The 27,463-nt window shown below is 36.7% G+C and overlaps 1 protein-coding gene across 3 annotated transcripts in view; it reads left to right on the top strand.

The window, feature by feature from the left end:
* MICU3 (mitochondrial calcium uptake family member 3) overlaps positions 1-27,463 on the top strand; it is a 52,826-nt gene that overhangs the window by 8,132 nt on the left and 17,231 nt on the right. For all 3 annotated transcript variants that reach the window (XM_070757640.1, XM_070757639.1, XM_070757641.1), the window contains exons 2-7: positions 8,070-8,223; positions 13,846-13,877; positions 14,314-14,392; positions 15,086-15,133; positions 18,092-18,174; positions 24,722-24,793. In XM_070757640.1, the coding sequence (XP_070613741.1) occupies positions 8,070-8,223; positions 13,846-13,877; positions 14,314-14,392; positions 15,086-15,133; positions 18,092-18,174; positions 24,722-24,793 (468 nt within the window). The remainder of the gene's footprint in view (positions 1-8,069; positions 8,224-13,845; positions 13,878-14,313; positions 14,393-15,085; positions 15,134-18,091; positions 18,175-24,721; positions 24,794-27,463) is intronic.

Here is a 27,463-nt window from a genome sequence, read left to right as displayed (position 1 = left end):
CTTACAATAAATGTTTTCCAAAATGTACATTACATATCTAATGTATATAAATATACAGTATATAAAGAAGCCGGGGTGGCGCAGCAGGTAGAGTGCTGTACTGCAGGCCACTGAAGCTGACTGTAGATCTGAAGGTCAGCGGTTCAAATCCCATCACCGGCTCAAGGTTGACTCAGCCTTCCATCCTTCCGAGGTGGGTAAAGCGAGGACCCGGATTGTGGGGGCAATATGCTGGCTCTGTTAAAAAGTGCTATTGCTAACATGTTGTAAGCCACCCTGAGTCTAAGGAGAAGGGGGGCATAAAAATTGAATAAGTAAGTAAATAAATAAATAAATAAATAAATAAATAAATAAATAAATAAATAAATAAATAAATAAATAAATATTAAGGTATTTTGTTTGCTCAAAGAGCTGAATTGACAATTATAGGTATATTCATATTAAATAAAGTCATATTAACTCTAGATAATCATAAGCACCCTCACTATGAAATGAAAGGCCACTATCTTCCTCTGCATGGTTACATGTGTTTGTCCAGTATAGATGGCTGCAGGGGTGGGTTCTACTTACCTTAAGTGGATATATAAATTATGCTATTAATCCTTACTGTTCTCTAATTCTGTTAGAAAATAGGTATTAAAAATATGCATTCTGATGAAACATGGAAGTACCAATACAGAATAGATCCCAAGTCTTACCTTCCTTGTTTAAATGTTAACAGATATAATACATAAAGACAGAACACCGAATAAACTCTTGTCAATAAAAAGAAAGTAATACATTTATTCTAGCATTTGTATTCCTTACATGCAGACTTAACAGGTGATTCATACTTTGTGTGAAGACATGATTTATCTACCTGTGATTTATTGTATAAATTTATAACAGTGAAATATTCATATTACACCTAGTGAAAAACAAGCAAACCACCTTGTGACTAAAGCAATAAGTGCAGCAAGATTATTTAAGATTTGGAAGGATATACAAGCATCAAGCTACTTGTCCTGGGAAACACCAATATTTTTCTGGGTATTGTAAATAGCTGATAATGTACAAAAGCAAATAAATATTCATTTTTAATTAGTCTACTTTTTAAAACTAAAAATACCTCTGAATAATTAGCATTTTAAGAATGAAATGTACTATATAAAATCTGATTCATGGGTGAGAGAACAAGTAATATTTTGGTTATTGGGCTATAATAATACTTCATGGACATGAGTTCAATGAAATATATACACACAAAATATATGAAATAATTTCTGGATATATAAAAAATATATATTGTAGTTAAGAAAGATCAAATATCAGGACTATTACTGTTTTCTATTCCAACATTTTTAAGTACCTTTTTTCTGTTTGGGGATTTTCCCACACTAAAATGGGATGTTTAACCTCTTGGCCACCCAGCATGCAAACAAAATTATATCACTTTTATCTACTTGGGAGCATACCATGATAGCCTGAGGCCAAGCAAAGTGAAACTTTTCAAACTACTTTCTTTGCTTTATATAGAACATACTCACTTCAAACTTATTTTATATAAAAGAATGTGAAAATTGCTCTGAAATCCTTTTAAAACATCCTCAGATAAAAGTTGTAACAAGTTGGCTTGAAGGTTGGTGATTCCATATGAAATTTCTGGAAGGATATGCTTTAATTTACTATAATTTTAATGGAAAATTCAGTTGGATCATCATAGTCAAATTGTAAACCTGTGTCTATATTACTTTGGGTTAGTGGCAGCTGTTACCTATTTTTATTATCTCATAGAATTAACTTTTTGAATGTTCTGTTTTCCCTGTGGAAGTAAGGTATATTAAATTAGAATGTAATACTTAGACTACTGATAATGGATATTATTGTTGAATTACATCTCTTGCCCACTCATGGCATCAGTTTCCATACAGTAGATCTTTTATCTAGTGTTTGGTTCTTTCACCGTGGGAAAATCACTTTTTTTTCCTTTAGAGGGAACCTTTTGAATCAATGACCTTAAGGAAACATGAAACCAACTCTTGGCAATGAACCATTTGTTTCTTCTTTTTTAATCTAGGAGAGAAGATGATGTCATGCTTACCAGAGCTTAAATTCATCTGGGAACTTGATTTAGAGTTTAGGAATTCTCAGCAATATTATAATTATGAATGGAATATGAATATGTTTTATATTGTATAATGTTTTGGTCACATTATATACATTGGTACATCAACTTTTTTATGAAAAGAAATAGTAACTTCTTTATCCAATAGATGAATCACATGCATGTCAACTTCATTACCACTTTAGAAGAAACATGACTATAAAAGTGAGAAAGAGATGTCTCTCCTACTCTTGGGGTGTTTTGTCACCCACAGATTTTTTTAAAAAAAAAATATGGATTAAAATAATGTTCCTAAATTTAAAAATATGTTTATAGACATAAACATATTCTATCAAATTGAGGACAGGAGGGATACTAATTAATTGATCAGATTTTACAATTATAAAATTATATTCTGTTTCTCTAACTAGGAAGCCTATCTTCTGCTGATTAGATTGGACAAGGATATTATTATTATTAATTTTGTTATTTAATATGTTAAACATTGCAAGATTCATTCATGCTTTTTTACAAACATTTTGACAAATTACATAGTTATTCTTATTTTTGCAATTGTTATATTATACAAACAAGGTGAATAAATAGCTAACTTACTATATTCTACGTTTCATATTTTTCTTTATTCAACATGAGCAAGTAGCAGCCTTATCTTTAATATAATAGGGAGGAAATGAAATTATACATACACTGGGGGGAAAATTAAACCAAGTCAATCCATTTGTTTACTTGATAGGATGTTTATAAAGTGAGTACTGTGTGAGTAATGTGTGGCCTTTATACATAATAAAAAAATACATATCCCTAGTGAAGTAACCAAGAAGCTCAGAAGAGTTAACAAGTGTGCCTTTGTTCCAGAATAAAAGAAAACTGATCACCGTGTACTTCTCCAGAAAAGAAAAAAGCATATAGGTAGAAACAAGAAGAACATGTGTGCCTTTGTACATGTGCGTGCATGTGTATGTATATTCTCCCATTAATAAAAAACCAAGCAAGGTTACTTACATCATAAGCATGTATACATTTGTTCTTTGAAAAGAACACTTTCCAGTATTGTTGCACCAGTATTGGGAAGATGTAAGAACTGGTTTTGATCAACTACAAACTATAGGTGGTCATGCCAAAGGTTTCCTGCTTGAGCAGGGGGGTTGAACTATTATTCTATGATCTGCGTTCTGAATAATTTTGCTTACTCTTAAAAGGAATAACATGAATGTAATACCAGTATCCCAACTATAATTTTGCAATTGCCCTGATAGGTACACATCTTTTCTGATAGGTACCTACTGTACATCTAATTTTGAAGACTACAAACTTCTGAATAAGAAATATATAGGCAAATGTTACTGACCACTGATTACATGAAACAGAATGCTATGTTTAAAACTTTTCATTAATATATTAATAGTAAATAGGCATATTTTTCACTGTATTTGAAATCAAACCATGTACAATAATGTTACATTTATAGATGTTTGAAGAAAATCTATTTTGCATGAAAATTATCTTGATAATTCCTGATATGATATCTATATAAATATTTTCTTTCTTCTGAAAGATGCTGAAAATAATTTATTAACTATGAAAGGATCATCATTCTACATTGTGTAAATATGCCTCTCTGGAACAATGTTCTTAACTGGCTAATTGCACGAAGAACACGTACCATTCCATGTATTATACTTCAGCTCGGATTAAGACACAGCTAAAAATTAAGAAAAAAATTTCCCAAATTAAAGTTACAGCCCAATTCAGACATTCTCTTCAAATGTTCTCAATGGTCTGTGATATAGAGGAATGGAATATGTTGAGTAGTCTGCTTTAAAAGACAGTAGGAACTAGAGACAAACCTTTTATTTCCTTCTTTTACATTATAGGCTAGTGGTGTCAAACTCAAGGCTCACGGGCCAGATGTGGAAACAGTGAAGGAGCAGCCTGTGGTGCCCCTTCTCAGCAAAAATGGAGCTTGCAAGGATTGCAGGAGGCCGTTGCAGCAGAAAACGGGCACAGATGGCCCTCATGAGCTCTGTTTTTGCTGGATCCTGTCACATACGAAAACAGACCTTGGGAGGATATTTTTGCTGGAACTGCACTTGGGCACCACAGATGCCTCCGACACGAGTGATGTTGAGTTGGCCATGCGCCCCACCCACTGATGTGGCCTTCAATGAAATTGAGTGTGACACCCCTGTTGAAAGCTATAAAAACATGTGGAGTCATGTATCATCCATGTTGACGTAATCTGCCATTATGTACAACCACCTCCTCAAAAAATGCAGAGGAGATTTTTAAACAATACTTTAAACATTCCCTTAGCAAAAAAAATGGAAATACAATGTTCCCTCGATTTTTGCGAGTTCGAACTTCGCGAAAAGTCTATACCATGATTTTTCAAAAATATTAATTAAAACATTCTTCGTGGTTTTTCCCCTTATATCACGTTTTTCCCACCCGATGATGTCATATGTCATCACCAAACGTTCATCCGCCTTTAATAAAGATTTTTTTAAATAAACTTTAATAAACATGGTGAGTAATAATCTAAATGGTTGCTAAGGGAATGGGAAATTGTAATTTCAGGGTTTAAAGTGTTAAGGGAAGGCTTGTGATACTGTTCATAGCCAAAAATAGTGTATTTACTTCTGCATCTCTACTTCGTGGAAATTCAACTTTTGCGGGCGGTCTCAGAACGCATCCCCCGCAAAAATTGAGGGAACACTGTACAGTTGAACAGACTTTTTATCAGAATGCTGAATGTAATAGCCACAAAACTGAATTAAACACAGAAGCATTCAAACATATGAACATATTCATCAGGAAACTAATATAACTGCTGTTTTACATTTACAAAAAAACTATCCGTTAATCTGTTCAAAACAAAACATTTGGTGCTGGTGATCTCTAATAGCACCATAGGAAAAGGAAACTTTGTGAGTAAGAAAGATGTAACAGGAGAAAACGTTAGAAAAAGTAATCAACTATTTTTACAAATCAAGTTAGACCAAATATAAATTTGTTTCAAGTCAGCTTCTTTCATTTATATAATAAAGATGTGAGCCAGCAACTTAACATTAAAGTTGAAAAACAATAAATATCCAATATGCCACAGAGTGATCCTGGAATATCAATTTTAATTTAAAATGCAGAGAGAAATTGAGTGCCCAGAATACCAATTATTTAAATCCTTTTCTGAATGACAGGTACCTTTTAAAACAAGTAGATTATATCCCTCTCCACATATCTAGAGAACTATAGTTCATCAAAGTGAGAGAAAATAATTGATATTTGTTTCTTTTACGAACAAAAGATTGAATATAATATCTGCTAGAGAAAATATATGGTAGGCACAAATAAAAAACTCTGGAGACAGTGATAGAGGAATTGATATTAAAGAGCAAATGAAGAATGGGTAATTTAAAAGGTTCTAAATCATATCTATATTAATACAGTTAAATGAGGACAATATCCTTGTCCAGAAATTAGTGACTATGAGCTTTCCCTTGTTATAGGCATATTGATATATGCCCTCACTGTACAATCTCATCAGGGGTGGGCTACTGCCTGGATGGTGGGGGGGGGGGATGATGTGGGGTAGTGAAAATGGAGCTCCACCCCAGAGCACCCAATTTGTACTGAAAGATGTTGAAAGAAAATGCAGGGCGTCCTGCATAAGCCACGCCCACAGTATGGTAGGAAAGATTTTGGTAGCCCTTCACTGAATCTCATTATGGCCCACTCGTGAACACTGCAGTGTGCACTATGGCAATGTAATAATAAATTTAATGGGTGTAAATTGTGTAACTAATTAGCTGCAGATAAATGCATTGATTGTGTGCATGACATTTGTCTTTTTATTTAAAATAATTCCAAAGTTTGTTCTTTGTGTCATCCACAAGAAACTTGCTTTCAATAATTTCTTTCCCCTGGATGTCTAATGCAAAAGTAGTATAATATCTAGCTGATTCCCAGACAGGGGACAGGACTCAATATCCTTAGTGGAAACTAAGAGAAGAGAATTGAATCCCTAAGTCATCCCAGGTAATTAATGCTAGCCTTTCACTGAGCACCTGTTGATAGCCATGAGATGAACGCATGGCATAACAATTGTAAACATGGTTCCACTGCAGTTGCCTCTTGTGGAAAAGCTTGCTTTGGTAACTAAACCTTTTATCTGTAAAAAGGAGATGAGATCAATAAGCTGAGGAAACAGAACTGGAAAGTAATTAAGAACCCTCATGGTGGATATAGCATCCAGGAACAGATTAGATGTGTCTGCTCTCTGTTTGGATTGAGTCTGTCAAAGATGTTTAGGTCACACCTTTGTTGCTACACCTTTCAGTTTTTTTCACTCAGTCATTCAGCGAGGACAGTTGTGCCACCTTTCCTCCCAGAATGGGTGAAAATTGGTTGCTATATTCATTGCAAGGTTTTTCCTTCTTGTATGGTTGTGAGTGACTTATACTCTGGTACTGTGGGTGTGTCTTGTCTTGTAACATCTGAGACTTAAGCATTGATGTACTCCACTGCATACTTCTTCTTCTTCTTCTTCTTCTTCTTCTTATTATTATTATTATTATTATTATTATTATTTATTAGATTTGTATGCCGCCCCTCTCCGAAGACTCGGGGCGGCTCACAACAGTAATAGAAACAATATAACAGTGAGACAAATCTAATATTAAAATAAAACATATCTAAAACCCCAACAATTTAAAACCATACAACACATACATACCAAACATAAAATATAAAAGCCTGGGGGAGGATGTCTCACTTCCCCCATGCCTGGCGATAAAGGTAATTTGAGTAATTTGCGAAAGACAAGGAGAGTGGGGGCCGTTCTAATCTCTGGGAGGAGTTGATTCCAGATGGCCAGGGCCGCCACAGAGAAGGCTCTTCCCCTGGGGCCCACCAAACGACATTGGTTGACGGGACCCGGAGAAAGCCAACTCTGTGAGACCTTATCGGCTGCTGGGATTCGTGCGGTAGAAGGCGGTTCCGGATGTATTCTGGTCCAATGCCATGTAGGGCTTTAAAGGCCATTACCAACACTTTGAATTGTGACCGGAAACCGATCGGCAGCCAGTGCAGGCCATGGAGTGTTGCAGAAACGTGGGTGAATCTTCCCTCCATGTAGATGCAGTTCCATTGAGGACTACATGTTCAGTGGTTGGTCAGCCAGTTATGAATGCATCTATTGGCGATGTTGTCTAATCCACATTGTTTTTTACTTTATCTAATAGTAAGTTATGGTCTACTTTATCAAATGCCTTACTGAAGTCCAAGTAAATTATAGTATAACAATAGTATTCCTCTGGTCCACTAATGTAAATGATTGTTCAGTTTTTTTTAAAAAATACTGAGGGTTAACTTGATAAAAAAAATTACTGCAAGACACAAGTTTTTTATTTCATTTGATGGGGATATGCTTTCATGGAAGTTTTTGAGGTTTGCCGCTAATTACAAAGATATTTTAATCAGATAATCTCCAAAAGTAACAATAGAAACTGGACCCTTGCTGACTCTTACCCATTACCTCACCAGTGCTTTTGTCTTCTCTGGGATCTCATTACTTGCTGCATCAGGTGTGATTTTCATTGTGTTTCATAAAAATGTTTGAATCTGAATAATTTGGGCACAGTTTGTTTCAGACCAAGATGAATTCATAATAGTCTTGTGTGATGGAAGCTCTTTCTTTTACAAGTAGCCTTGCAAGCAGTAATTACTTTTTTCTCACTTTTCCAACTTGACTTCTATGAAAAATATAACCCATAGTATTATACCAATAGCTAACATATCCTTGTTTTTACCATAAAACAAAATAGCTGTGATGATTACCATATAGGGCTAAAGAATTTGAAATATGAAAAAAGATTAAAAAATTAAAGGAAAAGTTGAAACGATTTAATATTTGAGTTTTAGAAACAATAATTGAAATAAGTAATCACTTTTTAATTTTTTGCTGAAGGTCACTGAAAACAGACCAGATCATGAAGATTTAGAACTTTATGCAACTTCACGGGAGCGGCGGTTTCTAACATTTGCCAGTTTAAAATTTGAAGGACAGCTATTTATGACACCGTGTGATTTTATCCAATGTGTTTCAAGTGATGAACCAAGACGTAAGTAGGAAATTTTAAAAAACATACATTATTCTTGCTGTAGTGTACCCACATAATTAAAGATTTCTTATCTGGTATATGCACAGTTCAGATCTTCTATATTTTTGCAGTTATGTATTAAGTAGATTCTATCATTAGTTGAATTCATAGGATATGTTAGGATCTTACATTGTTGGTTGTGGAACTTAAATGAATTAAATATGTTTCTTATAAAAAGTAAGGTTCTACATTTAGGCAAGAAAAACAAAATGCGCCGGTACAGTATATTTGGTACCTTGCTCAACAGTAGTAACCCTGAGAGGGATCTTGGAGTCCTAGTGGACAACCATTTAAATATGAGACAGCAGCTGCCAAAAAGCCAACACAGTTGTAGGGTGCATTAACAGAGGTATAGAATCAAGATCACGTGAAGTGTTAATACCACTGTATAATGCCTTGGTAAGGCCACACTTGGAATACTGCATTTAGTTTTGGTCACCATGATGCATAAAGGATGTTGGGATTCTAGAGCAGTGTTTCCCAACCTTGGCAATTTGAAGATATCTGGACTTCAACTCCCAGAATTCCCCAGCCAGCATTCACTGGCTAGGGAATTCTGGTACTTGAAGTCCAAATATCTTCAAGTTGCCAAGGTTGGCAAACACTGCTCTAGCGTACAGAGAAGAGCAATAAAGATGATTAGGGGGCTGGAGACTAAAACATTTGAAGAACGGTTGCAGGAACCGGGTATGTCTAGTTTAATGAAAAGGAGGACCACGGGAGATATGGTAACAGTGTTCCAATATCTTAGGTATTGCCACAAAGAAGAGGGAATCAAGCTATTCTCCAAAGCACCTGAGGGTAAAACAAGAAGCAATGGATGGAAACTAAATAAGGAGAGAAGTAACCTAGAACTAAGGAAAAATTTCCTGACAGAACAATTAACCAATGGAATAGCTTGCCTCCAGAAGTTGTGAATGCTCCAACACTGGAAGTTTTAAAGAAAATGTTGGATAACCATTTGTCTGAAGTAGTGTAGGATTTCCTGCCTAAGCAGGAAATTGGATTAGAATTGGATGATGATGATGATGATGATTATTATTATTATTATTATTATTATTATTATTATTATTATTATCTTTCAAGTTGTGGGACTTGTACATTAGAAATTTTTAATACCCTATGTTGAAAATTAATATTCCACTAAGTACAATGATATATCTCAAAGACAACTCAAAAAGCTGATTTCTAAAATATTGTATGAAAAGGAAAGGAAGGTAACACTAGATATCTATGGAGATTCTCAGTCATCCTGGTCATAGTTGTCCCAAAGGTGCTTTTTCAAGTACAGTTTTCTCTTGAAAAAGCACTCTTGGGTAGTATTAGGTATATTTCAAAACTATCACATCTTTTCAGAAATGGCAATGCCTTTTAACAGAAAAAACAAATGTAGCTCTGAAGTGTTGTGGTTCAGTCGCCAGCACAAGCTTGGGGATTGATGCAGTTGAGTGCAGGTAGGCTCACATGTAATTTAAATTTATTTAGAAATAGTCAATATTGTTCCATAGCAGCAAAATGAACAGGAAGTGAATAGCGGCAGTCTAAATCCAAGACTGCAATGATTATTTGAAATTACAGGTAGCCCTTATTTAGCAGCTGTCTTTTAGTAACCATTCCACAGTCACAGCTGTAATGAAAAAGTAACTTTGTGACCAATTCTCACATTTAGAACCTGTAAAGCAAAGGAAACTAAAGCAAAGGAAAACTGAAGTAAGATCATTTAGGGTCATGGTTTCATTTAGTGACTATTTCTCCACATAATGACCAAGTTATCAGCCCCAATTGTGGTTTCTGAATAAAAGCTACCTTCCGAGCTTTAGGACTCATGCTAGAGCCCATTCTCAGGAACTTCCCTCTACCAATCCATTGCAAGATTTTAATGTTCTACTGGAACATTATCCTGGAACATATATATTTGTTTTCATTCAGAAGGCTACCTATATGTAATTTAAAGTCCCAGGAGAGGTGCTAACTATGGTAGTTGTAAACAACCTGGGGCCCAAATGTAAGATTTAATTAACTCTAATTAATATAGCTTTAACTAAAGGGCATATTATTATTTTTAAGGCTAATCATATTAACATTTATGAAAATATATTTACATATGAAGGCAAACATACTGTATTTTTGGAGTATAAGACACACCTATTTCCTCCCTAAAAGAGGCTGATAATTTGGGTGCATCTTATACTCTGAATGTAGGGTTTTTTCTCCCCCCCCCCCCCCCAGCCCTAACTAGCTGCTAAGGATCTTCCCAGCTCTTACGTTACAGGGTATTTCGTTGTTTCTTTCTGCGAAGAATGTTTCCCAAACCCTAAGTCTTTGCAGGGTTTTTTTCATTGCTCTAACTTGCTCTGAATAAGTTTCTTTCCATCCTAACCAGGTACTAACTATGTTCCCATTTCTTACCAGCTTGCAAGCTCTTTCATTGTTACTCTCTGCAAATAATGTTTTCCAAGCCCTAAGACATTCCAGGTCTTTTTTTCATTGCTCTAACTTGCTCCAAATAAGTTTCTTTCCAGTCCCAATCAGATGCTAACAATGTTCCCAGCTCTCACCAGCTTACAAGCTCTTTCATTGTTACTCTCTGCAAAGAACATTTTCCAAACCCTGTTAGGGTTTTTTTTTTTTCAATGCTTTACTTCAGGGGTCCCCAACCACCGGGCCGCGGACCAGTACCGGGCCGCGGGGCATGTTGCACCGGTCCGTGGAGTCAGCAGCTGCCGGCCCTCATGCCGCCACCCCCTCCCTCCAGCGCTTCGCCTCCCGCCGGGCAAGAGGCCTCAGGAGGCAGGTTCTGCCGGCCACAGGACAATGGACGGGACAGAGGGGCGGGAAGGACCGAGAGGCTCAAGCCTCTTTTGGCTTCTGCCACGGGGCGTTTTGCATTTTTGGCTGGGGGGAGGCAGGAGGGCCAGCCTGACCCCCTCTCTCCAGCGCTTAGCTCCCGCTGGGCAAGAGGACTTGGGAGGCAGGTTCTGCCGGCCACAGGACGATGGCGGGAAAGAGGGGCGGGGAGGACCAGCACCCCCATGCTTAATCCCGCCCCCAACCACGCCCCTTTCTGCCCCCACTGGGCCATAGAAAAATTGTCTTGCTGAAACTGGTCCCTGGTGGAAAAAACGTTGGGGACCATTGCTTTACTTGATCCGAATGTTTCTTTTCAGCCCTAATCGGGTCTTACTGGCTCTTACTGGCTTGCAAGCTCTTTCATTGTTACTCTCTGCGAATAATGTTTTCCAAGCCTTAAGTTTTTGCAGGATTGCTCTACTTGCCCCAAATGTTTTTTCCAGGTGCTAATGATGTTCCCAGGTCTTATTGGCTTGCAAGCTCTTTCATTGTTACTCTCTCCAAATAAAGTTTTTTTATTTATTCAATTTTTAAAAAATTATTTATTCAATTTTTTTTATGCTGCCCTTCTCCTTAGACTCAGGACGGCTTACAACGTGTTATCAATAGCACTTTTTAACAAAGCCAGCATATTGCCCCCACAATCCAGGTCCTCATTTTACCCACCTCGGAAGGATGGAAGGTTGAGTCAACCTTGAACTGGTGATGAGATTTGAACTGCTTACCTGCAGATCTAGGAGTCAGTTTAGTGGCCTGCAATACTGCACTCTACCCACTGCGCCACCTCAGCTCTTATAAGAGCCAAGATGGCACCACCTCCTAACCAGGGGATAAAATAATGTGCTGACTAAGGATGCTAGCCAGATGAATACCTGGTAAGCAAATTCATTTCCTTATTTTCCTGCCCAAAAACTAAGGTGCATCTTATGCTCTGGTGCATCTTATACTCCAAAAAATACGGTATGTGTCCTAGGATAATATTGTAGGATCCAATCTTTGTCAGTCCAATCTGATTTACTACCAGTTTATCAATTATTTAGCAGGTGAAGACTTGGCAGCACAAGCAAACAGCAGTCAACCTAATAGCCAGTCATCAACATCGCAATCAACATGTAAAAACCCATGTACCACAGGTACCACATAAATACCACACACAGATAAGTATACACTCTGCTAGAGAGAAGTTCCCTAAAGATGGGTTCCAGCATGAGTCCCAAAAGTTTGGAAGACAAAACGTATGATCCCAGTGATCAATCCAGATTGGATCCTGCAAAATATATTTAAATTATTATAGTCAGTGTAAATTTCAAAAAGAAAAGATTATCCAGTTAGAGTCAAGTGAACTATTTTAAAAATATTTTTATTTAAAGCACAGCTTAAAGTTACTGTATCATGAAATTCAGGTTGCTACTATTACCAATATCAAAAATGCTGAGACCTTCTAAAATGACACAACATCTAGTTTTACAAAGTAAAACTTTACATGGCCTGAGCCCTTAGAAGAATTGTTCAGGCATTAGACTATCCTTCATTGTTCCCTTTTATATAATCTTATATGGTTTAATCTACTAGTTACTAGCCCAGACATATCTTTATATTTATGTTCAGGTTGTTATCATTAAATTCATTTGGAGCTAATTTTATGATCTATAGAAATAAATTCTATGAAATTTTTATTTATTTATTTATTTATTTGTAACATTTATTGGCTATCCATCTTACCAACTACTTCACATTATAATAACAATTTTCTTTAAGTTTTACATATGTATTTTATCCCAATATTCTATAAGCATTCCAACAAAATTACTTGTTCATTCAATATCATTTTTCTCTTTTTCTCTTTTGCTTTCCTAGCTCATATATTTCAATCAACTGCTAATCCCATTTTGTTGCAACAACTCTATTTTTGATATAGTTACCTTTTTAATGGATTTATATATTTTTAGATTATTTTTATAAAGAGTGTGTTATTAAGTATTCAGATTTATTTTGAAAGTATTAAGTTAAATATTATCATTAATAATAGTGAATCTATCAGGCAAATACAGACTGCAAGGGAATGCTATGGCTATAACCTAGACTGGAAAATCAAAAAGCACCTTAGGATAAGACATTACTGCTAAGAAAATTGCATGGACCAGTGGTGGGTTGCTGCCTGTTCAGACAAGTTCTGTCATACCAGTGGCAGAAATTTTCACCCACTCGCCGAACCAGCAGCAATGGCCAGCTGTCTACGCCTCCGAACCAGTTCTCTGGTCGCTGCGACTGGCAAAGAGCCTCTGCGCAAGCACATAGATTTTTGTGCATGCACAGAGACTTTTGCGCATGCGCAGAGGGTCATTTGCACCATGTGACGGGTGCATGCGCAAAGCACACCCTTCCGTCACAATGCAAACCAGGACAAAAGATAAGTAGAACCCACCCCTGACATGGACATGTCCATAAAATTTTACTATTTTTAGTAAAATTTTAGAAAGGCTTTACAATTTTTCCTTCCAAAATTTTACTATTTGTGAATTACACCTTGGTTTTAATATTAATTTACCATACAGGTTATTCTCATATCAGTAAGATCATAATAATGAACAGATTTAAAATGTGTTTCTAAAAACATTGAGACTAGATTATTTCCTGACATGACAAGAGATAGGATGAATATTGATATATAGTCATATATAGTAGAATGTCATTAAGTACTTGTTTAAGTAATTGGTTTTGTATTTGTTTCAGAAACAAAACAGTGGAAGACACTATCAAAACAGGTATGTTACAATTCTCTTCCAAATTAGATTTTATACATTGACTCAAGCAATAGTAGCATTAGGCAAATTGCTCGTTCTCAATTTCATGTATGGAAATAATAATATTGGTCTAGGGTTGTTTAACATGTGATGTCTTATTTATTTATTTATTTATTTATTTATATATTAATTTTTTATGTTGCCAGTCTCCCCTGTAAGGTAACTTGGTGTCTTACTTTGCATATTTTATAATTTAATCTGCATTTTTATTAGAAATGTTTTTTCAAGTGTTTTTCAATAATGTTTTTAATCTAAACATTCAAATTCCATGTGACCTGAACTTTTCTGTGACTGTACAATCCTGTGTCGTCTAGAAATATTTTAGTGGATATTGCTTTGCAAATGCACTATTATGAAGATAATGTTATCATCTTTTAAAAAAAATAATAATTTGCAGGAATTGAATCAGATACTTATTGAAACTCCACCAGTTTGGAAAGGATCATCAAAGCTCTTCAGGAATCTTCAAGAAAGGGGTACTGAATAATATTTGCTTTGTAGAATATTTGCTTTATTATTGCTTTGCTTTTGCTATGAAATTCTTTTGATTCTTGACTACAGATTATAGTGTACTAGTAGTGGACTCTTAATTTGAATTTAACATAAAATTCATATCTATCTGTATCTTTTATGAAAGAAAACACAGTCAAAATTATCTCAGTTTGCTTTGGCATTTTTGTTTTCTTATCAGTATGGGCAATATTTAAAAATTATAGCTGCTGACAACTGCAGTTCAGGCCATGTTTCTGGTTGTGTTGCTGTAGTCATAATTTGAGGCACCCACATGACTTGACCCAATTTTTTTAAACCCTGTTTGTGATGGCCACCACTGTGGTCACTAAGCAAACACCACAGTTGTAAGGACAAACACAGTCTTTTAAATTGGCAAAAGGCATCTCAAATCATGGTCAAGATGACCACAAGACACTGCAACCAATCATGCAAAGGCGCCAGCTGCCAAGTGCCCCAAATGCACTCACATGACAGTGGGGTGGTGATTTGGTTAAAGCAAGTTGTGAAAATAAAATTAGAGGAACCTTGTTATTCCCCATGAATTCCTTAGAGCACAGATGGAATAATGTGCAAATAAATAATTTTACTATGCCTTCAATCATGATTTGCTAAATTTTAAGTAAAAATGATGCTAATTGGTTGATTTTCTTTTTCAGGTATAATTTCTTACACAGAATATCTCTTTTTACTATGTATCTTAACAAGTAAGCATTAACAAGTAAAATGTATTTTGCACAGATGCATGTATTAATGGGTGTAATGTTAACGTTGTATGTGTTAATAAATAATTTGTAAGTAATTTGTTTTTGCAGTCTTCTAGCAAAAACCTACTAAAAATAATTGAAGATACAAGTCCAATTTCTTTAGATAATGTAGGATAATAGTTTAGCAGCTGTTCTGATAAAGTTATATCCTTTATTCCACTGAAAAACATTGGCATAGCAATTACTATAGTGGAAATGTTGAAAACTCCCTATTGTTAATAACAAACAGGAACAAATAAAATTCAACTTTAAAATTGTTGGCCCAGATACTTGTGAAACAATTACCTGATCATACTTAGAAAGTATGTATGGGATTGTTTAGTTTAAAAATTTCCTTACTCAAAATTCTTTATATGGAAAATCAATTTACTCCCCAGTTCTTGGATAAAATCATCAACATCTCAGAATGGAAAGGAACTTCTCTCTAAATTCCCAGCTTCTGATGTCTTGTGGTAAGGCAAAACCCCAAAACTTAGTTAAATAGCTAACTAGCTCTGCAGCATATTTATTTCTCCTTTACTTTGACAGCAACCTCAGGGTGGATAAAATCTGTAAAGTAATATCTTGAAAAGAAATCAGAAGACTGATAGAGATTGGGAACAGAAACATCATAAATATAATACTGATTGGCAATGTGAAAAGCAAACGTCACACTAATACTCTACAGTTTTTTGCCAAATCACGAAAATGACCTCTTTAACACAACAGTGGAATTTTATTAAATGTAAAGTGATTTAGCATTTTTCCATATGAGAGGTTTATGCTATATCTAAATCTTTGCTGTAACTATGTAGCCACATCTAAAATGATATTTTATGGTCTATACCTACTGGCATTTATATTGTACTGTTTCAGTAAAAGGCATGGAATATCAGTACATTTTGAAATATTGAACAATGGCACAAATTTAATTCTCTTTTTTGAAGAAAGACAAGACTCCTGTAGTATAGAAACAAGTGAGTAGTTGGCTACTTTTTGGAGGTTGAGAATAACATTTGGAGGACTAGAAATATGGAAAAAAAGCATTCTGCTGGTATAATACATTTATGGAAAGGCTATTAGCATTCTGCTGTCATTTAAAATGGATTGAGTTTCTACAATAGATTTGACCAATCAGGGCCAAATTATGTGTAAAAATAATGATTTTACAGTTGAAACACTGTATGTTCCTACCTAAAAGGCAAAATGGGGCTGGCAGATTTATTTTACATGATGTAAACACCTTTCTCACTTCAATACACAGGGAGGTATTTTTCATAAAGCTGAAAATGAACTGTTGTCTCCTTACCTGAACGGTCATTTTCTTATGTAAGTAGACAGCAGCCAGAATGGGTTGACTCATCCGTCAGCCAATGAGGACTGAGCTTGATTTTCCTATATTTTTCCTACCCTGCAGCATAGTTCCCTCTAAGCTGAGCAGTGAGCAATCGCTCACTTAAAAATCATCATCAACTCAGAGTTTTCCAAACCTGCCCAGAAGCCGAGAGGGAAAGAGTGAGAGGGAAGGAGAGAGAGAGGAAGAGAGGAAAAGAGAGAAACAGATAGAAAAAAGAGAGGAAGGAAAAGAAAAAGAAAAAGAATGGGAGTAAGGAAGAGAGAAAGAAAATCAAAATCTAGTTTGAAACTAGCTCAACTATTTAAGTGGCATTTTGATATTGATAGAGTTGCCCTATTATGAGCTCACTGTTATAGACACACAGTACAGTATTTTATTTTGAAATTCTCTGAGGCAAAACAGGGTGGGTTTTTTGTTTGTTTGTTTGTTTGTTTGTTTATTTATTTATTTATTATTTTTGTGCCGCCCAGTCCCGAAGGGACTGCCGCTCAGACACTATACTTTTCCGCCCACCCCCGAAAAAAATTAGAGGGAACACTGCCCTGCAGCCATTTTCCGCTTTTGGTGAAGTCTGAAGTACAGGCTCATAGTGTGGTCAACTTGCGTGAATCGTGGCAGAAAAATTAGGATATGTACAGGAGAATACCAGTTAATAAAATGTAAACTAAGGAACAAACCAGACTATGATAACAGTAGATAGGAACCCTCACATTCTAGGATCTAAAAGGTAACAGGAGGGCGTTGGCTGCTGTCTCCTTACATAAAAAAATGATTGTTCAGGTAAGGAGACAACGGTTCATTTTCCTTACTGGGAGGAGACAGCAGCCAGAAGTGGGACTTGCCAAAGCTTATGTCCCATGGGAGGGAACTAATCCTTTTTAGATGCAGATGGCACTACCTGTTGGACAGAAAGCTTCGTTCGCCCATGCAAAAACATCAATTTTATAATGCTTTATGTAGGAAGAAGGGGAGGCCCAGGTAGCAGCCCTATACACCCCCTCAAGGGAAGCTTGGGTGGACTAGCCTGCGGAGGCAGCCGCACTCCTAGTTGAGTGAGCGGTTATACTCAACAGACGGGTAAAAGAAGACATGTCATATGCTCTAGATATCACTGCTCTAATCCACCTCCCCACCGCAGCTGCAGTACTTTCTGTCCCATGGAGGTGGAGAAGTAGGAAAAGAATAAGACTTACACCAGGCTTTGGAGCACTTTAGGTATGAAGTGCCCGTCTAACATCCAAGGCATGTCCAGAGGATGGGAGGGACAGGAGCAAAAGGAGGGAAGTGTTAGTTCCTGAACTTTATGGTAGCTAATGTTAGCTGAAAATACATTTAGTAACAGGTTTGCTGGAAAAAGTGGTGTGGAGAAGAGTTAAGTCTAGGTACAGAAATAGCACCCTTTTTGTTAGTAATCTTAAGCAGGTCACCCAATTTTTCCTTATGATTTTGAAAGTACAGGTATTGTATTCATATATGAACAGTGTAGCATACAACTTGGCCTTTAGTTTCAGTAAAATTCTTAAAATATTTTCTCCTAATATCTTTTTTATCATTCTTGACAGAACCACATGCTGGTTTTAGAATAGCATTCAACATGTTTGATACAGATGGAAATGAAATGGTGGACAAAAAAGAGTTCTTGGTGGTAGGTATGCTACATGTTACTTTTTAAAATTGTTACTTTCCCTTTTTAAAAATGTTTTTAATATTTTTAAAATATTTTCAAGGACAAAATTATTTTTTGTAAATAAATGTTACTCAAATTGAAATACTAAAGGGGGAAAAAATCTCCCATTTAATAATATCTCCCATTTAACAAATTATTCTCCCAAACCTTTATGTTGAATAGGGTTTTTTTTATTCTATGGTTCTTCATTTGAATCTTTTCTACTTGCATAATGTAACTGCTTCATAAGATGATGATATCGATGACGTTATGGTCAGTCGTGTCTGACCTTGGCGATTCTATGGGCCAGGTCTCTTCATATCTTCCAATTTTACACTGCTTCTTTTTCTATGCACTGGCTGGTGTCAACTTTGATAATGTCTTGCCACTATGTTCACAGATGGCCAGGTTTTCCTTTACTGCTAGTTCTTCCCAACATAATTACTTTCTTCAGTAAATTTCCCCATGTGACATGGCCAAAATAAGTGAGACAGAGTTTTCTGATTTTTCTTTCCAGTGACAAGTCTGGAAGCTGTGCTTAATAACTACCATCCAGTCTCCAACCTTCCCTTTATGGGGAAGGTTGTCGAGAAGGTGGTGGCGCTCCAACTCCAGCGGTCCTTGGAAGAAGCCGATTATTTAGGTCCTCAGCAGTCTGGATTCAGGCCTGGCTACAGCACGGAAACTGCTTTGGTTGCGTTGATGGATGATCTCTGGCGGGCCCGGGACAGGGGCTTGTCCTCTGTCCTGGTGCTTCTTGACCTCTCAGCGGCTTTCAATACCATCGACCATGGTATCCTTCTGCACCGACTGGAGGGGTTGGGAGTGAGAGGCACTGTCCTTCAGTGGTTCTCCTCCTACCTCTCCGGTCAGTCGCAGTCGGTGTTAGTGGGGGGTCAGAGGTCGACCTCTAGGTTTCTCCCTTGTGGGGTGCCTCAGGGGTCGGTCCTCTCCCCCCTACTATTTAACATCTACATGAAACCGCTGGGTGAGATCATCCAAGGGCATGGGGTGAGGTATCATCAATACGCCGATGATACCCAGCTATACATCTCCACCCCATGTCCAGTCAGCGAAGCAGTGGAAGTGATGTGCCGGTGCCTGGAGGCTGTTGGGGCCTGGATGGGTGTCAATAAACTCAAACTCAACCCAGACAAGACGGAGTGGCTGTGGGTCTTGCCTCCCAAGGACAATTCCATCTGTCCATCCATCACCCTTGGGGGAGAATCATTGACCCCCTCAGAGAGGGTCCGCAACTTGGGCGTCCTCCTCGATCCACAGCTCACATTAGAGAAACATCTTTCAGCTGTGGCGAGGGGGGCGTTCGCCCAGGTTCGCCTGGTGCATCAGTTGCGACCCTATCTGGACCGGGAGTCACTGCTCACAGTCACTCATGCCCTCATCACCTCGAGGCTCGACTACTGTAACGCTCTCTACATGGGGCTACCTTTGAAAAGTGTTCGGAAACTTCAGATCGTGCAGAATGCAGATGCGAGAGCAATCATGGGCTTCCCTAAATATGCCCATGTCACACCAACACTCCGCAGTATGCATTGGTTGCCGATCAGTTTCCGGTCACAATTCAAAGTGTTGGTTATGACCTATAAAGCCCTTCATGGCACCAGACCAGATTACCTCAGGGACCGCCTTCTGCCGCACGAATCCCAGCGGCCAGTTAGGTCCCACAGAGTGGGTCTTCTCCGGGTCCCGTCAACTAAACAATGCCACTTGGCAGGACCCAGGGGAAGAGCCTTCTCTGTGACGGCCCCGGCCCTCTGGAACCAACTCTCCCCAGAGATCAGAATTGCCCCCACCCTCCTTGCCTTTCGTAAGCTACTTAAAACCCACCTCTGCCGCCAGGCATGGGGGAATTAAGACTTTTCTCCCCCTAGGCCGTTACAACTGTATATATGGTATGCTTGTATGTATGTTTGGTTTTTTATATATTAAGGGGTTTTAATTTGCTTTTAGTATTGGATTTTACTGTACATTGTTTATGATTGTTGTTAGCCGCCCCGAGTTTTCCGAGAGGGACAGCATATAAATCCAATAAAACTTGAAACTTGAACTTGAAACTTGAAACCTGGGTTTATGCACTCCAGTACTTCTTTTGGGGTCACCTTTGCTGCCCAGCGAATATACAGGAGCTTTTTCCAGCATCACAGCTCAAATGAGTTGATTTTCTCCCTGTCTTGCTTATTTACGGTCTAGGTATCATATTCATAGCTAGCTACCTGAAACACAATAATCAAACCTACTTTTGGTTGCCAAGCTGATGTACTTGCTTTTCCATATTCGACTCATATTCAACATTGCAATCCAGTGGTTTATTTCTGCTCTGCATTCACCACTCTGAGGATATTTCAGGCTTTCTGAGTGGAGAAGTGCAACATCAGAAGGTTGATGTTTCTTCCTTCAATCTGTACCCCTATTTTTGATTCTTCAAAATCTATCTTCCTCATGATTATGGTATTTCGGCATACAGGTTGAATAAGAAAATGGAACTGTGCCACATTGCTTTCTCTATCTTAAACAAATTGGTCTCTCCATATGGTGTTCACACTGTGGCTTTCTATTTCATGTATAGTAATTGTACCAATGTTCTGATATCCACATGTTTGTATGGCTCCCTATATGTGCTCATTATCAACACAATTGCAGGCTTTCTTGTACTTGATGAATCATATGTAAATGATTCACAATAATTTTTTATGATCCAATGCAGATTTGCAATATGGTCACAAGTGCCACAACCCTTTCAAAAACTAACTTTAATGTCTGCTAATTTCCTTCAATGGTTGGTACTAGATGTTGTATAATTTTAAGCAGAACCTTGCTGATGTAAAGAATGAGAGCAATTGTGCGATAATTGGAGCAATCTTTAGAATCACCCTTTTCTGCAATGGAGTGAACATTTCCAATGATGCGGCCACTTGTTGGTTTCTCAAATTTTCTGGCATAGATCTCTCATGACTCCAGATATACATGTATAGGTCTCAGTAATTCTGCAGGGATAGTGTCAATAGCTGCAGTCTTGTTGTTTGGCAATTGCGTCATCACCCATATGATCTCTTCCTCAAGAGTGACAGTTTTGTTTCTACTTCTCTTTCCTCATCATCCTTAGGCTGGGCTATACCTGTGTATAGCTATTCTATATATTTTCACCATATGTTCTGGATAGCTTGTTGGTTGGACAGTTTTTTCCCTTGCTTGTTTTTAATGATGCCTTTATGAGCAATAAATGGTGCTCAAGAGTTTTTGGACTTGCATAAATGCATTCCATTAAGTGTTGTACCACATGATTCTTGACAAATGTATCTTTTTCTTTTACGTACACTGAGAGCATATGCACCAAGACATATTCTAATCACACTTGGCCAATAAAGAATTCTATTCTAATTTTATTCCTGGTGCAACCCTTCTTGTATTTCACTTCAAACTGTTTACATTGCTTATCCCACTAAACTTCATTATCCTTCCTTGTTGCCCTCTGGAAATCTGCATTCAGTTTTCTTTTTTCTTCCATTCACCTGCTGCCTTGGATGTTTATTTTTGGTCAGCAATTTTGATGGTTTCATCTGAGGGTCAGTTGTACATTTTGTACACTTTCATCTGAATAAGATTGTTTATGATTCATGTTTACAAGAACCTGGGTGTGAATGGAGTGTAAATTTTGACCAATGTTATAGAACAGGGGCTTTAGGAAAAACTCCCACCAAAACATTTAATATAAACCAAAGACCTACTACCTGCTCTTTTGCCTTTGACTGTAAGATGTAAAAGATCTTGAAAGGAAACTCTGAATGAGCTTTTATGTAAAGGAAACCAATAAAACTAAGTCTACATTATTACTCTTCATGTTGATACTTATTAAGTCTCATTGCATAAAGAATGTGAAACATGATAATGTAGAGTTTATAACACCCAGAGGGTTTTGTATACAGCAAAACATTAAAAATTATCTATATTAAGTCATCAAACGCTTAACAGATTTTTGTCTTTAAAAAACCTGTTTGTTTGTGTCCTAGGTTTATGGTCAGAGAACAGAGGGATTTTGTTCCCTTGATACAAGAGAAGTTGTTTTGTCCTTCAGCTTTCAACAGTCAATCCCATTATTTTATTTCAGACAATGTTCCTATGAAAAGTGCTCCTAGATTAATTCATGTTCACTGCTGTATTCTTTGGTATCCTGTAGCACTTCTTCTACACAAAAGGTTCATTTCCAGAAGATCAAATGAGCTTTACTGATGAATGCAACAAGATCTTCTTCCCTGTATCTGGTGTAAGGGAAATCAAAGCATGGAAGATTTTTTAAAGGGCCTTTTTGCCTTTTCAATTACCAACACTCTCTTTACCATTTTTAAAAAAATAACCTTACAGTTCAGTCCAATGTGAGCTGTTTAAAATGTTCAAAGAACATGTGGTGTAATCTCTTGGGTCAATGGTATAGAGTGCAGGTGGCAGATTACATGATAAAGGCTTCTACATTTAAGAATGTTGTTTCCTTAGAAAGCTAATACGCCAGATGAAAGAAATGAGGCTAGAACCCTTCTTATTTAATAAATAACTTCCTATTTTTGGTGATTTTCATGAGAAAATAAACAGAATATGAAGCTTCACCTTCTATTCTGAAGTGGTACATTTTCAGTGGAATTGTTATGTTTTTAATGAATATCAATATTGGTTCAGAGACTCAGCTATTTCTAAAAACACACTGAAGTTGCTGCTTATCAAAGCTAGTTATTGAAATTATCATTAAGTTATTGGGTCACATAGAAATATACAGAAGTGAAAGTAGGGTGAAGTTAGGCATTAAATATTAATATTATGAATTTATCTGTCCATCTCTATTTCCATATATGAGTCCCTAGTTTTATATGTATTTGAAACTTAATTCACAAGTTTTAAAATAAATATATATGATCAAAAATACGATTTCTTGCCTTACATTTTCCCATACACGCAAACAAAATGCAACATTTTTTCTGTTATAAACATGTACACTTATTGACACTGATAATGGTTGCTGTTATAGAGTTTTTATATTGTTTTTATTTTTTATTTTTATATTATTTGTTAGATTTGCTTGCTGCAACTCTTACAACAGTGAAACAGAAAAAATGATTTAAAAATCTAAACAAATGGTAGCAAAGCAATGAAAACAATAAAAATTAGCAATAAAATACAATAATATGAATTAAAAGATGGGTGGAGGGGAAGCAAGAGGTACAAGGGAAAGGTCATGTTAGCTTATTAGTCCAATAGCCACCTCCAATCCTGTACTCATCTGTTGAGACCACTGGTCAACCAGCAAAGCTAGGTCTTTAGGCCCTTGCAGAAGGATAGAAGGGTAAAAACCTTACCCCAGGGAGCAGGATGTTCTAGAGGGTTGGCACCAGAGGTGGGTTCCTCCAAGTTCAGAAGGTCAGTTTGCCTGAACCGGTAGTGACCCACTGGTGATGTCATAGAACCAGTTTGGTCAGTGCCAGTCCATGAGAGCTGCCATCTTTTTAAAAAAAAAAAAAAATTCTGAGCAAACGCAGAAGCTGAGTTTCCAGCACTGTTCATGCTTTGCCATCTTGTTTTCAGCTTTTCCCCCCCAGTACTGCACATGTGCGATGTGCAAAGCATGCACCCATGATTGATTGATTGATTGATTCATTCATTCATTCATTCATTCATTTATTAGATTTGTATGCCGCCCCTCTCCGTAGACTCAGCGATTCAGTGTGGGAGGAAGCAAACCGACAGTGAGGCAATTTAGAACCCACCACTGGTTGACACTATAGCAGAAAAGGCTCTTTTGGACCCTGACTACAAAAGTTCCTTGGCTGATAGTTTGAACAGCAAGCCTACACTTCCAGCATGGGCAGGGGCCATTGTCTATTGTTATTTATTTTGCATTTCTATTCACTATTGTGAAATGAGAGGCATTACAATTCAGAGCAAATCAATTAATAAAAGAATTTATGGGGAAGGTAAGGCTACAACATACCACCTGATAGACTCCATATAATCTTTGGTCCAGGAGTTTTGTACCTAATATTACCTAATATTGTACCTAATATTAAATGTAGCATATCAACCAGGTATGTCTAGAAGATTTTGGTGTGCACTGATTAACTGTTCTAGAATGGAGCCTCCACAGCGAACAGGTTGCGGCAAATGGATGGCGCCTGCAGCAAACAGGCCATAACAAATGGGCAGCGGTGGCAATCAGGCCATGGTGGACACAAACGAGCCGCAACAAATAGGGAGTGGCAGCGAACAAGCTATGGCAAATGGGCTGCGGCTGAATACCGAATGGATGCTCAGAGGCAGATTTATTTTTTTCTTATTTTTGCTTCAAATGCTAGGTGCCTCTTATAGCCCAGAGCATCTTATAGCCAAAAAATATGGTATATTGTTCAGCTGAAGCTAAGGCTTTCTTTTCCTACATTGTGTCCCAAAATATTATGACTATGGTATTGTCCATAAACATTGTTGAAATAAATAACCGCAGATTATACAATTTATTTGTTTTCAGCTGCAAGACATATTTAGAAAGAAAAATGAGAAGAAAGAAAGAAAAGGAGATGAAGAAAAGCGTGCAATGCTGGTAAGGATTTTAAACAAATAGGTTTTTCATAATTCTTTGAATGTTGTTTTCAGTAGGATAAAAATATTACAATAACAGTGATAACAGCAGTTACATATTTACTTTTCTGATGAACATGAGATTTTATCATAGTTCAAATTTTTACTGAAACAGAAATTGTAGAACACAATCTGATTTAAAATCAAGCAAATATATTTTCAAACTGATGGAAATAAACCATTGTTTTTCTACAGCAGTGTAAGCTGCAGGTATAATCACACTTGATTTTGATTAGGGAAAATAGGTTCAGTAATTTTTAGCATTGCCCTTCTATATTTTTAAAAAGAGAATATGGTTTTGACATAAAAATAATTTATTGGGCAGTTAAAACTATTACAGCCGAACTCAAATTTACTTTATCTACTATAGACACAATGTTTTTCACATGACTACCATACTGAAGATTTTTCTAAACTGCAATAAAATACTTCTACAATTACTTTAATATTATTTGGTATACCAGAATACCTTCGGGACTGTCTTTTGCCGCACGAATCCCAGCGACCGATAAGGTCCCACAGAGTTGGCCTTCTCCGGGTCCCGTCAACTAAACAATGTCTGGCGGGCCCCAAGGGAAGAGCCTTCTCTGTGGCGGCCCCAGCCTTCTGAAATCAACTCCCCCTGGATATTAGAACCGCCCCCACCCTCCTTGCCTTTTGTAAGTTACTAAAGACCCACTTATGTCGCCAGGCATGAGGGAACTGAGATATCCCCCAGGCTTATACAGTTTACACATGGTATAATTGTGTTTTATGGTTCCAATGTTGGGTTTTAGAATGTTTTTAATATTAGATTTGTTACACTGTCACTATTTTGTTGTGAGCCACCCCGAGTTAACAGAGAGGGGTGGCATACAAATCTAATAAATTATTATTACAGTGTTCCCTCGATTTTCGCGGGTTCAAACTTCGCGAAACAGCTATACCACGGTTTTTCAAAAATATTAATTAAAAAATACTTTGCGGTTTTTTTCCCTATACCACGGTTTTTCCCGCCCGATGACATCATACTTCATCGCCAAACGTTCGTCCACCTTTAATAAATATTTTTTTAATAAACTTTAATAAATAAACATGGTGAGTAATAATCTAAATGGTTGCTAAGGGAATGAGAAATTGCAGTTTAGGGGTTTAAAGTGTTAAGGGAAGGCTTGTGATACTGTTCATAGCCAAAAATAGTGTATTTACTTCCACATCTCTACTTCGTGGAAATTCGACTTTCGCGGGCGGTCTTGGAACGCATCCCCCGCAAAAATCGAGGGAACACTGTATTATTAATTATTATTATTATTATTATTATTATTATTATTATTATTTATACTATTTTTTATTTAAAAAACATTTTAAATGTTTCTATCATCTGTAATAACCACCTTGTTAAAATACCTTAGGAAGTTAGGAACTATCTAATACCTCATTTGAATGATGCCTTACCATGGATAATTATCTCAAATTAAATACGGTACCTAATATGTACCCTCCAAAGATCTTAAGTTTTATTTAAAAGTAATTAATAACTCAAAAGTAAATGAGAGCCTATTGCAAATGTCACATGGGGTATTTGCTAATTTGTAATATGCTTATCTTTTCAGAAGGTTCTTGCTTGTATCGTAAGCCCATCTTTTAAAATATAGATGAATAGTGTGAAAGACACTTAAGCCTCTGGAGATTTTTACTGATAACAGAAAAGATAAAAACAAATAAGTAGCAGACATAATTAATGTTTGTAAATAGATCATTTGTACAAATGAAGAGCTCTTTAAATAAGAGCATTTCAGATGTTAGAACCAATCTTGGAATTTCTTCTTTCATCCTTTATTCCTTTCTTTGGAAGAGCTAGAACTAACCAAAAAGGAAAAGATTCTGACACTTTGTATGAACAAATGTGACTTCCTTAAAAAAAATGTATATACACTGCTCAAAAAAATAAAGGGAACACTTAAACAACACAATATAAGTCCAACTAAATCAAACTCCTGTGAAATCAAACTGTCCACTTAGGAAGCAACACTGATTGACAATCAATGTCACATGCTGTTGTGCACATTCAACTTCGTGACAGAACAAAGTATTCAATGAGAATATTTCATTCATTCAGATCTAGGATGTGTTATGAGTGTTCCCTTTATTTTTTTGAAAAATATTTTTATTTATTTATTTATTCAATTTTTATGCCGCCCTTCTCCTTAGATTCAGGGCGGCTTACAACATGTTAGCAATAGCACTTTTTTAACAGAGCAAGGCTATTGCCCCCACAATCCGGGTCCTCATTTTACCCACCTCGGAAGGATGGAAGGATGAGTCAACCTTGAGCCGGTGATGAGATTTGAACCGCTGACCTTCAGATCCACAAGTCAGCTTCAGTGGCCTGCAGTACAGCACTCTACCTGCTGCGCCACCCCAGCTCATTTTGATATATTTTGATAGGGATGTAACTCTGTTTCTTATTAGTCTTACATAATTGTATTTTTAGGGTCAGAATATGATCTAAAGGTAATTAAAAATCTCCATATTAAAATGGTTTATAACCTTAGCTATAAAGCATAGTTCATATTTTTTTTAATATAGGTTTGTATATCTTAGTTAATTGCTGATTTCTTTTCTTTTTTTCTACTGGTTTTATTTTGAAATT

The sequence above is a fragment of the Erythrolamprus reginae genome, chromosome 7 (assembly GCF_031021105.1).
Source record: "Erythrolamprus reginae isolate rEryReg1 chromosome 7, rEryReg1.hap1, whole genome shotgun sequence".
Taxonomy (NCBI): Eukaryota; Metazoa; Chordata; class Lepidosauria; order Squamata; family Dipsadidae; genus Erythrolamprus; species Erythrolamprus reginae.
Note: the sequence above shows the minus strand (reverse complement) of the source record. Positions and strands in the feature narration are given on the sequence as shown.